The sequence below is a fragment of the Podarcis raffonei genome, chromosome 6, assembly GCF_027172205.1.
Source record: "Podarcis raffonei isolate rPodRaf1 chromosome 6, rPodRaf1.pri, whole genome shotgun sequence".
Taxonomy (NCBI): Eukaryota; Metazoa; Chordata; class Lepidosauria; order Squamata; family Lacertidae; genus Podarcis; species Podarcis raffonei.
Window position 1 is genome coordinate 65,908,177 of NC_070607.1, and position 13,319 is coordinate 65,921,495.

Sequence of the window (13,319 nt, forward strand, 5' to 3'; positions counted from 1 at the left end):
AAAGCAAAAACAAAAGCTTGCTAATCTCAAGGCAATTTCCATTAGCACCTACTCTACCCTTGTTGAACTGGAGGCCTAATATCTTATGAACTTTCATAATTGTTTGCTGTACTCATTCAGCTTAAATGCTCCTTCTCTATCCATAAAAACATTGGTTAATGCCAGAAAACAGAGAAAACTTCCCTACTGAATTCTCATTAATCTTCTAGAAACATAAATATAAATATGCTTTAAAAACAATTTTGCTATCTTAAGTTAAATCAAATCAAATCCAGAGATAAGTTAGTATTAGGGTATCATTTAACTTTTGCTGTTAGAAGAATCAGTGAACATATCATGCAAGTCAAAGGGCTCAAGGCAAGAAATTGCCAAAATCATGCATTTTGAGACCATATATTTTACAGATATGTTGCAGTTTCCTGTGTATCTGTTTAAGAAAGCAAACCTAAAATTCCTGCAACTCCAAGGAGCCATTAAGTGTACAAAAGTTCCAAGTGTAAGAAGCTCTAAACACAATAGTCTTAACAGAACAGTTATAACCAAACAGATCCTTACTCATTATGCTGGAAATAATGCCATTTGCTGTCATCATTATTAATCAGAGTTGACCTACCCACCAAGGACAATGCCAGATTCTAAGCCCACATACAGCTTTTGGAGATGCATGTGGGCAATCCTCCTATGGACAATTACTTAGGAGCAAGGTCCACTGAACTCAGTGGGATTTCTGAGTATAGGATTGGGCTGAAAGAGGCTTTGGTTTTTTGTCAATTAGTACAGGCACTAAGATAACATTATGAAATACAGAATAGAGGTAATTTCTCTTCTTGCAAAGAAACAAGAACAGAAATCCCTTGTAAACATGCCAACCAAAAAGCACTAAGATATACTGCAACTCATTCTTTGGCAACATAAGATGCAACAACTCCCTACTTAGAAATTAATGCATCTGAAGAAGGTGCTTGCTATAAACTGTTTCCTATTACAAGTGTGTCAAGTAGAATTTATATTATCTATGCCATCATTCTTATGAAGATTTAGGAAAATAAATCTACATGGGCAAGATACATTCAATCAACTTATCAGAATGAATAAAATGAAGTTGCAACACATACACACACATGACCAAGCTTTCATTAAGTTTCTGAAACAGATACAGGAAAGCACCTTTTAAGAACCCAGCAAGATTTCCAGCTGGTTCAAGTGGAATTTTATCCTGTAACCTGTTGAGGAGATTTAATATCAGTGAAGTTAGAAGTGAGAACATATACAGAGATGAGTTAACTGCAAAGGATCCCCATGCTAAGATTCCATGTCTGTCAAGTTGCCCTGACTTACAGATCTCTGATAAAGAGGGGTCCTCTTCTGTTTTTTAGACCCGGATGAAGTAGAAGATGAAGAGAAAGGTAAAGGATGAGAAGGAGGGGGAGCTGCAGGAGGGGGGAGAGGATCTGATGACACAGTATAATGGTTCTCCATCTCATACAGCTGTGATAACATAGTACACAGTATAACTAGTCAATAGTTAGCACATCTTTAAACACATCCAAGTAATTATCAAATTCCATTTCTCAAGAGAGCTGGAAGTCGAAAGCAATCAATCCAAATTTCTTTTTTAAAAATAGGATTACAGTATAAATAGTATTAGCAAGCACTATTTCTAGGTCAATTCCTCTCCAACAATGTTCTGATTTGCTCATACTACCAGAACTCTGACCAGCTCTTACACAAAAGTACTCACAAGGGAGAAGTGTCATTTGAAATAACTGAGTAATGGATTGAGCTAAGAGTTGGAACATGTTGCATGTTCTTGCACTGCAGCAAACAGTATGTCCAAATAGAATTATAATAGCATTTTATATTTTCCCATTTGAAAGGGATAGCAGAAGAACTGGCACTATTAATGAGACACAGAAAAACTGCTTGTTACATAGGTTCTAGAGTACATTCACACAGTAACAATTCAAAAACTGGAATTTTAGACAGATAACGCTATGTATCTGTGTTCATTAACCCTAAGGGTTCAGGCGAAGTCTTTCTTTCCTTCTCATGATTTGGAGAAGAGAGACTAGTACCTGAATTTCAAGTAATGAGCACTTCAAAACTGGTCATTAACTAAATTTAGGACACCAGGAACATTGGCAGCAAGATAACAGCTGGTCTCAGTTCTCCTCGACCTTTATTTAATAAATTTAAGCAAACATCAACTGTATTGCACAGAGATGAACTGAAGTGAAATTGCTCCAGCAACAATTTACGGCCTCTATTCTACAGAGCATGTTGCACCAGTATTGTATTCATGAACAGTTGCTGGTTTACTGTTTACTATGTCAAATCCATAATGCAGGAAAGAAATTCCTACACTGATGTACAGTAGCAGTCATTTTCAGGGTTTTTAGGGCAATGAACAAGAGATTTTAGAAGCTTTTTTTCCTGGATTATTTTCTTATTTTAAGAATATTATTTGCCTTATAAAGTATCAGAATATTAGTCCATCTAGTTCAGTGCTACTGATCAGCAGCTGCTGAATGTTATTTAAAACAAGGTCTTACTCAGCCCTGTTGAAAGGGCTTTTTAACTGAAACTGCCAGGGATTGAGCCTGGGACCTGTATATGGGAAAGTATGTGCTCTACCACTGTGCTATGGCCCTTTTCTGGGCTGCACTTATAATTCCGTTTCAGCAGCCCTCAATTATTTTGAAATACGATCTTGAGGCTTGAGAATTTTGCCTAATTATGCTTTATGGCATCACAACTACTTTTCCATTTCATTATTGAGTAATAAACAAGTCTTTAGAGGATTGAAGAGAGCCCCTTCCCCAGCATTTAACTATGCTAGACATGAGAACTAACACATTGTCTCTCAAGGACATAAACTTTTAAACTTAGTAGTTCGCTGCCAATCTTACAGGCTTTTGGGGAGAACCCCTGAACAATTTCCATGCTAGTAAAGGCTGAGGATGGACATGTTTCAACTAGCTAGCTATCAACCGTATTCCAGATAGACGTGGAGTTGTCACAGACAAGAAAATTTGGCAGATGTATACTCTGCTCATTTTCAAAAAGGCTCAAAATTTGAATCGGCTGCCTTTGGCCATTTGAAGGAAGCTTTGGATCTCTGTTTTGGGGTTTTCCAGAGAAATAACAAAAGAAACCCAAAATTATCTAAGTATTAGGGTAGTTTTGATTTTAAACAGCTGGAGAGGTAACCAATTGCCCTGAAACAGGAACTAGGCCTGGTACAATGACCAATGAAAAGAATGGTTGGGAATGAGGGGTGAGTGTGAAATGATTTTCAAACTGAAACTGTCAAATTAAGAGTGTTTTAGCCTGCTCACTGCACTTTGGCAGGGTTATAGGATGCTTTAATAAGAGGTTCCAAAATGAGCAGACGTTTCTGCTAGTAATCTGCAAACTGGCCACATATTTTTTTTTTGCTCAAAGGAGGTTGTTGCATCACACCATCTGAGCTAGCTTGGCTTTACCCTTAAGAATATTGCTAGTATGGCAAAAGAACTTACTGATTGGCCATAAGGTGATAAATTCAGTCCGACTGGAGATGCATTGCCCAGGTTGGCACTAACGTATGCAGTAGGGGGAGAAGACGGCATGGAAAATTCAACAAATTCTTTCCAGGTGCTTGCCATATTTTTACGCCTGTTTCAACTTAATTTTATAATGCTGCATATAACAAAATCAAACAAGACAACCTTGTCAATGTATATCTGCCACTTATCCAGTGTCATAAAAAGCTGCCATTCTGGCAGCCTCCTAACATATTAAGACAAGAAGGGATTGATGTGCTAGTTAAGGAAGCATTTAATAGCTTTATTTTACCTCAAGAGGGGTTCTGAAATGGAGAGCAGAAGCTGGATGCTAACTGAACTCATGGTTACTATTAATTCAGCTGTCCTTATAGCAGACAATTAACATTTAAACCTATCAGCTTATGAAATGGAGACTCACTGACCGATACTAGTAATTGGGAGAAGGATATGGAGAAAGTTTGAGATCCAGACTTATAGCATTAGAGTAAACTGATTTCAAAAGGGAGAAACTGGAAAATAGTAGCAGAAAGCTTAATGAAATAGCTACAATGATAAGATTGCATTCCACAGTTAGCTCAGCAAATATAACCAAATGGCAATACTGATGAACTTGAATCATTTAAAAACATAAGCACCACAGCCAGATGTTAGCTCTGCTTTTGATATTCTGACCAAATGAAGGCAGTCAGAATTTAAATAAACGCATTATTTCAACTCATGTCAAACAGTAGTTTAAATTCCAGTATCTATTACTGTTTTAACGAGTACATGCACCAACCTCGCAGTGATATTCTAATATTGCACTTTCAGTAGTATTCGCGAATTCTTCGTTTCAGCACACGTTTCAAAGTTTGAAGATTGCTATTGTTAAAAAAAAGAGATAGCAAGAGACAAGTGATCTATCAAGCTAATAAGGAATAACTGGTGCTGCACTGGGCAGTTTCAGCACAGCACTGAAGAAAACAAAGACTACTAGCAGCGTTGGGACGTGCTCTTTTGAAGCTGTTGAGTAGGCACAAACTTCTTGTTTCAGATCAAGTGTTGTGTCTTCAGTGTAAATTTTACTCTTCTTTGGTCTTGTTTTGTTGTTACGATGTGATGTGTTCCTTTCCTGATCTGAACTTGAAGCAGCAGTTTCAGGTGGTAAATTCTGTTCTGTTACACTTCATACTGGAGAGAAAACAAACAAATAAGAAGTCTATTATGCCACAACTTTTAGACATTTTGGACACTTAACAGATGTGATCCCATCCTTCTGAGCAGATCTTTCTCACAACTCCAAGGTTTTACTAATGCTTGAAAAAAGCTTCTACCTTTTTACTAAGCTCAAATCCTAAATTGCACTGAACATAACATCTGGTTAGAATCTCAGAAATTACTAGTAAATTGTAATGCTTATATACTGATCAGGCCTTCTTAACCAGTTTCAATACATTTATAAGCATGTATTTGAGTCATGAACATTTTCACAACTAGAATATAAACTCCTGTTGCTTCAGGAACAGAGATCAGAGACGAACACAAATCACCACAGATATGCAAAAGCAAATGTGAAATGTCTATTTCTTTCCAAAATGAAGTTTTACTTGCTTTCTGGGAAAGCAGTATGGTAATCTAAAAATGTTGATATTATCATGCTCTAACGTAGCAGTACAATAATTTGTAATATTTAAAGCTATTATATAATATCAACAACAAGCATAACTACGCAGGTAGCACAAAAATTTGCTGTAAGCTGCTTGTCCAAACCAATCCCTGCAGTTTATCTGGGCCAATACCAAATAACACTGCTAAAAGATTTAAGAGTTGAAACATGCAAGTATATTTTTGTTTTGTTTCTCATCCTGAGCCTGACAGTTATAGCAGAAGACAAATGCAAAAGTTACATTTTAAGTTGTGTATTTGAATTTGTTTCCAAACCCAATGCACTAGGAAGAAACAGTACATTACACTTACACACACACACACACACTTGCCTGGGTGCTAAGAATCTCAAGTGAACACCTTCTCTTGGTTCCATCAACATGGTTGGTGGAGACACAAGAGAGCCTTTTCTGAGCCTGCTCCCATATTATGGGATTCCCACCCAAGAGAAGTTAGACTGGCTTCCTCTTCCGCTGGCAGGCCAGGACCTTCCTATTTAAACAGGACTTTGAAAACTAAGGTGCAGACAATACTGACCACTGGGCCACTGCCATGGCAAACTGTATTTTACTGCTGGTTTTAATGAGTTTTTTAAAAAACCAAACCAAACCACACAATTTTTAATTGGTTTTTAAACAAATACAATAACCATTAAACACTTATCCAGCAGTACATCTATTAGTGTTTGTTTCATTCATTGTCTTCATTGTCTCTAGGCATATGTTCTGGTGTATTTTAATTATGGTTTTTAACTAGCTTTTATTACTTTGTCTTTTATAATACACTAATAATTAATAAATAATCAACAGTATCTATGTAACGTATTTTCTCATTAATGAAGGGGCTACATATTTCTTTTCCTATATGATAGAGTCAGGATGATGCAGTAACGGATAGATAAATCTGACCCTAGTGATAATTTTTTTCAGCATCCAAACTTCACTGGACATGGAATGCAGAATGATGCTGTGCAACAGCTGAGCCAGTTAACATAAAGGGAAGGAGAGTGAAAAAGGATTGTGATCTTGAGAGGGGAATGAGCAGGAAGACCTAGAGAACATGAGTAAACCGTTTTTTTTAAAACAAAAACAAAAACCCTACATCTTTGTTTTTATACTTCTGTAGTCTTTCCTAACCCACAATGTTTTGGGGAAAGACAACATATTATGGAGGAAAGACAACATCTCTTGAATAGTAAGTGTTTCCATATATTATTGCTGGTGTACAGTTAGAGTTAAAAACAGTCCAAGAAACTTAGTAAGACAAAAAAGGAACATCCCAAATCTCTCCTAGCCAATCAAAGTAGGAAGGTCAGCATGCAGGATAAGAAAATTGAACATTTTTGTAAGAACAGAACCAGGTTAGCTTAGCTGGTGTAATCTAGAATGCTGTTATGCTGTACTACTAAACACCTCCTTGAAATTAAATTTGACTAAAACAAAGTTGTTACTTCAACATAAGTATGCTTAAGAGTGCCTATTCCACTGAATGTAGTCTTAATTCCTATGCATATTTTACACAGAACTCCCAAGCTCAGAGGGGCTTGCTTCTAAATCAGTTGAAACATAACTATTCCCTGTACTTGGTGGCAAAATATGTTGATCCTCCCATGTTGTGAAGCATTGGACTGTACTTCAGTGAAATCAGTAGTGTGTATGTCTGTGCTTTAAATTCTTTACTTTTCAGCTCAGCTGCTATAAATACTCCTCCCAATGGCAAACACCCAGTGCAGCTGCCAAGCCTCCAATGCAGCAGACTCTGGGATAACACATAAATCCACAAAGGATTAGCTCAAGTTAGGCACAGTAAAAAGCAAGTTCAATTGTATTCCCCCCTTATGACTTAAGTGATCTTTGTTTTTTTTGTACTTTGTTGACACTAGTCAAGTTTTCTGTACATTGTCTACACAGCTGATGTAAGCTGTGGCAGCCATATTTAGATTGCAACACTAACAAGGCATTGCTACATGTTTCCAGAGACATCTACCAAAGAGTTTTGTCTTTGAAAACATTGTTTGGTATCAGCTAAATATAATATTGGTAATCAAGATCAGAAGAATCCACATGCAATTAAGAGATAGCAGTAATTAAAGGAAATTATACAGGAGGCTGAATGCAATCCTAAACATTTTTGAGTGCAAATCTTAGTGAACAGACATGTATGGGTTTGAGCTGTAACCATGCATATATACTTAGGATAAAGGACCACCAAATTTAGTGGGTTTACTCCCAAGAGTGTGTGCTGCAATTCAATATCGCTTTTATGAATTCGGTATTGTTATATACCCCTTTCCCACTGAGTAAATCAGCAAATAGTCATCGTTTGGAGACAAAGTCACCAGCAAATCAAAGGCATCAATAGAATTAAGAAGGCTTTATTCTTAAAGGGGGCTTACGGATCAGACTGCACCCATATTTAATGCTTATAATCTAAAAGGCGAATATGTTGGTTAAGCAGTATGTAATAATAATTGAAGAAAGCCTCAAAATATTGCTCTGAGATCTGAATGCGCGATTACAATGCCTTTATAGTTTTATATTGCAGCATATGAATTGAACTGCCTAGTTGTAGGGTTAGCACTCAAAACGGATTTCTGACGACCGCAGAGCGGTGCCAGACAATCGTCTTTTTCCTCAGCTTCGTTACCGCTGCCCACATGAGCGAAAGGAGCTACGGGTGGCCATTCCGCCCTGTGCCGCAGCATCACATTAAAGAAAGCCACAGCACATGGCACTGAGGCAGCAAGATGGTGGCTCCTACTACTGAGGGGCGATCTAACGCTTGCGGGGCGGGGGTCCGCATCCGAAAAGGAAAGGATGCGGAAACCCAAAGCCCCAGCCCTGCTGCGCCTGGGGGCGAGCCAAGGCCGGAATCCAGCCCTGGGCGCCCCTCCGGCCGGTTACACCGACGGGCACGTTCTTCCCCTCAGGCGCCTGGGGCGTGTCCACTATCTGCCCCTCTCTCGAGGCTGGGGCGCGGTGGGGGGAGAGCGAGGGAGAGAAGGAAAATGGCGACGCTCCCCCTCACACAAAGGAAGATTGACCTCCTCTTCCCCTCCCCGCACCCGCATGCTGCATGCCGGGAGAGGTAGTTCCCGTCTCCCACTCTGCTCCGCCGAAGACGAGGTGCCAGGACTCCACCCCCCAGAAGGCCCAGTGGCCGCGCAGCTTACAGGAGCCGCGCCGGGAGTTGGAGTGCTTTCCATCGCCGCGGCCGCCCAGAGCACCGCGCCCCTGAACTCCAAGCCCCAGCGGCCCCTGCGAGGGAAGGCCAGTCGCGCGGTGCACATTGGGAGCCGTAGTGATGTCGGGGTTCGGGCCCACCAGTCCGCTCCCTTTCCCTCCCTCTCTTTAGGCCCCTGCCTGGAGACAAACGGAAGCTGGGGAGAGAAGAGAGCGAGGGAGCCCGCTCGGCCCAACAAGGTTCCCTTTCTCTCGCTTCTCCCTCCCTTCCCGCCCCCCCCCCCGCCTCTTTGCGCCCGTCTGTCAAACGAGCAGGGCGCACGGCGGGTGGGGGAGGGGTTCCCCCCGCGCTAGACCGTTGGTCCCTGGGACAGAGTGACAGGCGACATTCCAAGCCCCCTCGGCTCTCCCTGCCCGCCACCGTCAAGGTCGCGCCGGGCGGGCAGAGGAGGCTGCCGGCCTCCCGGCAGGGACAACCCCACTTACCCCAACAGCTCAGCGCCCCCGCTCCAGCGCCGCCATGAGCAGCACGGCACAGCACGTAGGAATAAATCCCGGCTTCTCGCGAGACTCGCGGGCAGAGAGGAGGGCGGTTCCGCGCGTGCGCAGCAAGGTCGGGCGGGGGGGTGGAAGCGGGAGCTCAGGCTCTAAGGGAGGCTTCGGGATAAGTAGCCGCGCAAAAGCGCATGCGCGCCTTTGCTCTCTGTTTACTTATTGGCCGCCTTTCAGGGCAGCTGCTGCTTAAAGGGTCGCCGTGCGGTATTGAGATGCACGAATTGCATCTTTATTGCAAAATGTGAAAAGATGGGTGAAATGTGTAACAAAGGTCATGAAAACCATGAGCCCGGCAAACGGAAGGCATCTAATCAAACCAGCAGAATGACACAATAACATTGCAAACCCTCTGCTGAAGTATGTGAACTGTCCAGTTGTTTTGCAGCAGGGACGGAAAACCTGTGACCCTCCAGATGTTGCTCGACTGGACTCCCAGTTCCCACCATCCCTCACGCAAGAGCCGGTTGGATCAGGCCAGCAGCCCATCTAGCCCAGCAACCTGTTCCAATATTGGCCAACCAGATGCCTATGGCTATTAGCCCCTGTGCTAGGATGCCCAATGTCTGTAGGCATATGGTTGGCTGCTAGCACCACCTACCCCACCCCACCGCATAATTTCACATGCCTGCAATGCAGGCAGTTTCCAGGCCACAGTCTACGACTACTACTATTTATTTTCTTGCATGCCTCTTGTACTTCTAAGCAGCTGCACAACAGACAGGAGATTCAGCAGGGGAAGCTATATCCATCTCCATGCAGGAATAAGCTTCACCTGTTAACCATCTTGTCCTTTCCCTCAGCCAGCCCTGCATCTACTTCATTTCCCTCACGTAAGATGGGTAGATGTGTCCAATTCAGAATGATGTGTAGGGATTTGTAGCCTAAGGCACTGGGAATTACCTTGCATTGGCAACCATAACTATTGTCAGCTTTCCTAGTTTGGCATAGTGTGCTTTTCCACACCTCTTATCCCTCCGTTACTCTTATTTTTCCTGGAAGTAAGAAGCATTGATAGGGCAGGTTGAGCAGTCTAAACTAAGCTATTTCAGCTGCAGACTAATGTGAAGAGTCAAAGCAGCTTGTGTAATAACCTATGTAAGCAGAGAGTCTCATTAACACAGAGGAATAGCTGCTTGAGCATGCCCTAAGGCCCCTGCAAAAATACTTGGGGCTAGAAAAGGGGAATGGCAGAGGGAGAATTAACAATGCTTTATGCAGAGGAAGTAAAAGGCACATGAACGGGGTGGCTGCAAGAAAAATGAACGGAGACAAGAAGACAGGGAATGAAGGATTTATAATGTTACACAGGGCTATCATTTCCTCCTCTAATACATTTTAAATCCCCCTTTGTTCACCACCACAAATATCTCAAGGTTCATGCTGGAAACATCCTTGCACTTTAGGAGCTGCCTATTGGCTCCACCTTTTTAGTTCTAGCTTACTGAATGGCTGGCTCCATTTACAATAAGAGTATCTGTAGAACTACCTGCAACATGGGAAACTGCCTTATACTGAGTCAGACCATTGGCCCATCTAGTTCAGTGCTGTCTACCTTGATTGGCATCAGCTCTCCTGGGTTTCAGGCAGGGACCTCTCTCAGCCCCACCTGGAAATTGAACCAGGGACCTTCTGCATGCAAGGCAGATGCTCTATCTGAGCTACAGCTCATCCCCAAATTGGAATTGCAGCTTCCTACACCTTTGACCACCAAGAAGCCTCCAGTTCCCTTTTCTATAAAACACAAATTGGGTCCTCTGTGCAAGGTGTCACATAGTAGTCTCAGCCCCCCCCCTCTCTCTCTCACACACACACACACCCCTATCATCTCCCACACAACAGCAACATTGCATGGTACACGACTTTGCTTGGAAGTAGGGTAAATAAACCAAGGCTAGTCAGACTAGTTTAGCCTGTCGCATTGGATTATAATTGCAACTCCATGATAGTAATTACTATGTATCAGCAAAATATGGTATGCAACTTCCTTAACTGGATTTAGGAGCGCACATAAATTACTTCTTGTGACAGCTATGCAGGATATTGGCATGCCATATCTAGCAACAGTGGCTGTTGACATAACCCTGATTGTGTCAGTGAATTACCTTGAAGCAGGTTGGGATGCCCTGTCCTTATTGACTCAATAGCAGTGCTTTTAGTGAACCAACCAGAGGCTTGGACTCCAGTCCCAACATGCACACACAGAAGGTATTTCTGCACACTCATGATTCCCCCCTCTGCAAATGTAGTCTCTCCCCACCCTCCAAAGCCACTGAATCGTTCTCCAACCTTCAGGAGATAATTTTTAAGGGTGTATGGTGTTGCTGCAATGAAGAGTGCAAACAAGACCCCCTTCTATGAGCCAAACCAACTTCACTCTACTTTTAGGTCCAAACCATTATGAGCATCACTATAAAATTAGGTGCAATATTGGGCTGGTAACTGAATGCCTATTTTCTAAAACAAAGGTGTTATTTTATTCTTGCAGTGTCTGTTAACTGCAAAGCAATTTTCAGCTAGAGGCACACTTATGAAAAATGTAGACAAACTTGATTCTTGATTTGTGGGAGGTAGGAAGCCACAGATTATTTGCAAAACGTGACTTATAGGAAAAGGCTGATAAACAAAGGAAGCACATTTGTACATATAAGAGGCAAGGATAATTTTACTCAGTGGCCACCTGAAAGAAACTTGTTTCTGTTTGAAAAATACTGAACATTCTACTTTGTCAGGTTCTCTCTCCCTTGTAATTTCAGCCAGTGCCTAGCAGGATAGCAGAAAGCTGCTAGAGGAAGCCAAATATTATCACAAACTGTTGTGTTTGCAAGTTAGAATTAAATGCCTAACCAAATTGCTCTCTTTAGATAGATAGATAGATGATAGATAGATAGATAGATAGATAGATAGATAATCTCCACATTCAATTCATTATGGCCCAAAGTAATTTTCTTGAAGGGCAAAGGTGCAGGTTACCTTGTTTTCCATTGGCTACATCTCCAATTAAACTACAGATGGTGAAGGAATCATGATCAGGTGTGAACCAGACAATATTTTTACTCTCCAAAGGATACAATATCTGATGTATTTTCCATGTCATGGATCTCTCTTTGGTGGACAAGGGAGGATTGACTGACAGTTTCTCTACAAAGATTCTATTGTTTACCTTTAACTTACCTACTGGCAAGTGAAGGCATTTCCATCTCCTGTTGCTAATACTGACTGACATTTACACTTTTGATTGTGTTGTTTTAGCCCAGGGAAGAACTTCAGGCCAAGCTCCTTTATCTGGGCCTCGAAACTCTCCCCAAGACACACCCCTCCCTGGCCCTGCTTCACTCTGCATTGGTTTCTGCCCGTCGGGAATGCGTTCTTACACCTCTGTCCTAAATCCAGATAAGTATGTGTGCATTTAGAAACTAGCTGACTGTGACCCTTTGTAACATTTACCTCCATCCATCCCCTTTTCTTTCCAGACCCGTTCACTCACACACAAGCCCCAAAATGTTGCCCAAAAGGATATGATGCCATTTGGCTAAAAATGGTTTCCCAACCTTCCTTTACTCAAAGACCCAAATTAAATAAAAACAATTCATTTATTTGGAGCATTTGTACCCCACTCTTCAGCTAAAAATGTTCACAGAGTGGCTTACGTATAATCAATGAAAACAAGACAGACCTTGCCTGCAGGCTTACCATCTCAAAACACAAGGGGCAGGGGAGAAAAGACCAAAAAGCAACTCAGGTCCCAATTATTAAAGATTAGTTTTCACAATGACCAGCTGGCCTAGAAACAGCTCAGAGGCAGGAGGCACCTGATGGAGCTGGTCTTTTGGCTGGTTGATGGAATGAGCCCTGCTTCCTTCCTCCCCCACTGTGGCAGCCTGATAATGGCTGCTGCCTGGTGGTAGGTGAGGGAGAGGAGGCCTAAAGAGTAGACATGTATAGGATTGTACTGTTGCAGTGGTAACAGCTTGAATTATACTTTTTACTTACTGTATTTCATATTGTGTGTCCTAGACTATATTTTAGAGAAAAGCTAATTACTAATTAGGTTTGAAAACAGGCTCACTTTTGTCATTCTCATGTATGAGGGAGAATGTGTACATTTTGTTTCAGTCAATGACTGAAATAAAACTTGGTTTTACAAAGTTAAATATAGGCATTTATGAAGTTCTTAAAGGTTTAATTGGTTTGATAAACATGGTTGCACTAGACACCTATTTATAGCCAGCATATGCCAATTTCAGTTCCCTTTACTCAGCCTAATTTGCAGATAAATACAGAACGTAACTTGCAATGGTCCAAGTGGTTAATCAGCAAACAATGGTACTGGCCAATGGTAAGGTAAGTCCATAAATTACCCACGGTACAAAAAGTGCCACAACACATAATA

General features: G+C 41.7%; 1 protein-coding gene across 6 annotated transcripts in view; it reads right to left on the reverse strand.

Annotated features, from left to right (window-relative positions):
• The window catches only part of CSDE1 (cold shock domain containing E1), a 28,681-nt gene extending 19,694 nt beyond the window's left edge, over positions 1–8,987 (reverse strand). For 2 of the 6 annotated variants that reach the window (XM_053393570.1, XM_053393569.1), the window contains exons 1-4: positions 8,861–8,987; positions 4,327–4,718; positions 3,522–3,681; positions 1,339–1,488 (exon numbers count right to left, since the gene is read on the reverse strand). In XM_053393570.1, the coding sequence (XP_053249545.1) occupies positions 1,339–1,488; positions 3,522–3,647 (276 nt within the window). In that variant the 5' untranslated portion in view covers positions 3,648–3,681; positions 4,327–4,718; positions 8,861–8,987. The remainder of the gene's footprint in view (positions 1–1,338; positions 1,489–3,521; positions 3,682–4,326; positions 4,719–8,860) is intronic. The other 4 variants (XM_053393577.1, XM_053393571.1, XM_053393572.1 and 1 more) reach the window with 4 other exon arrangements.
• Positions 8,988–13,319: the final 4,332 nt, after the last annotated feature.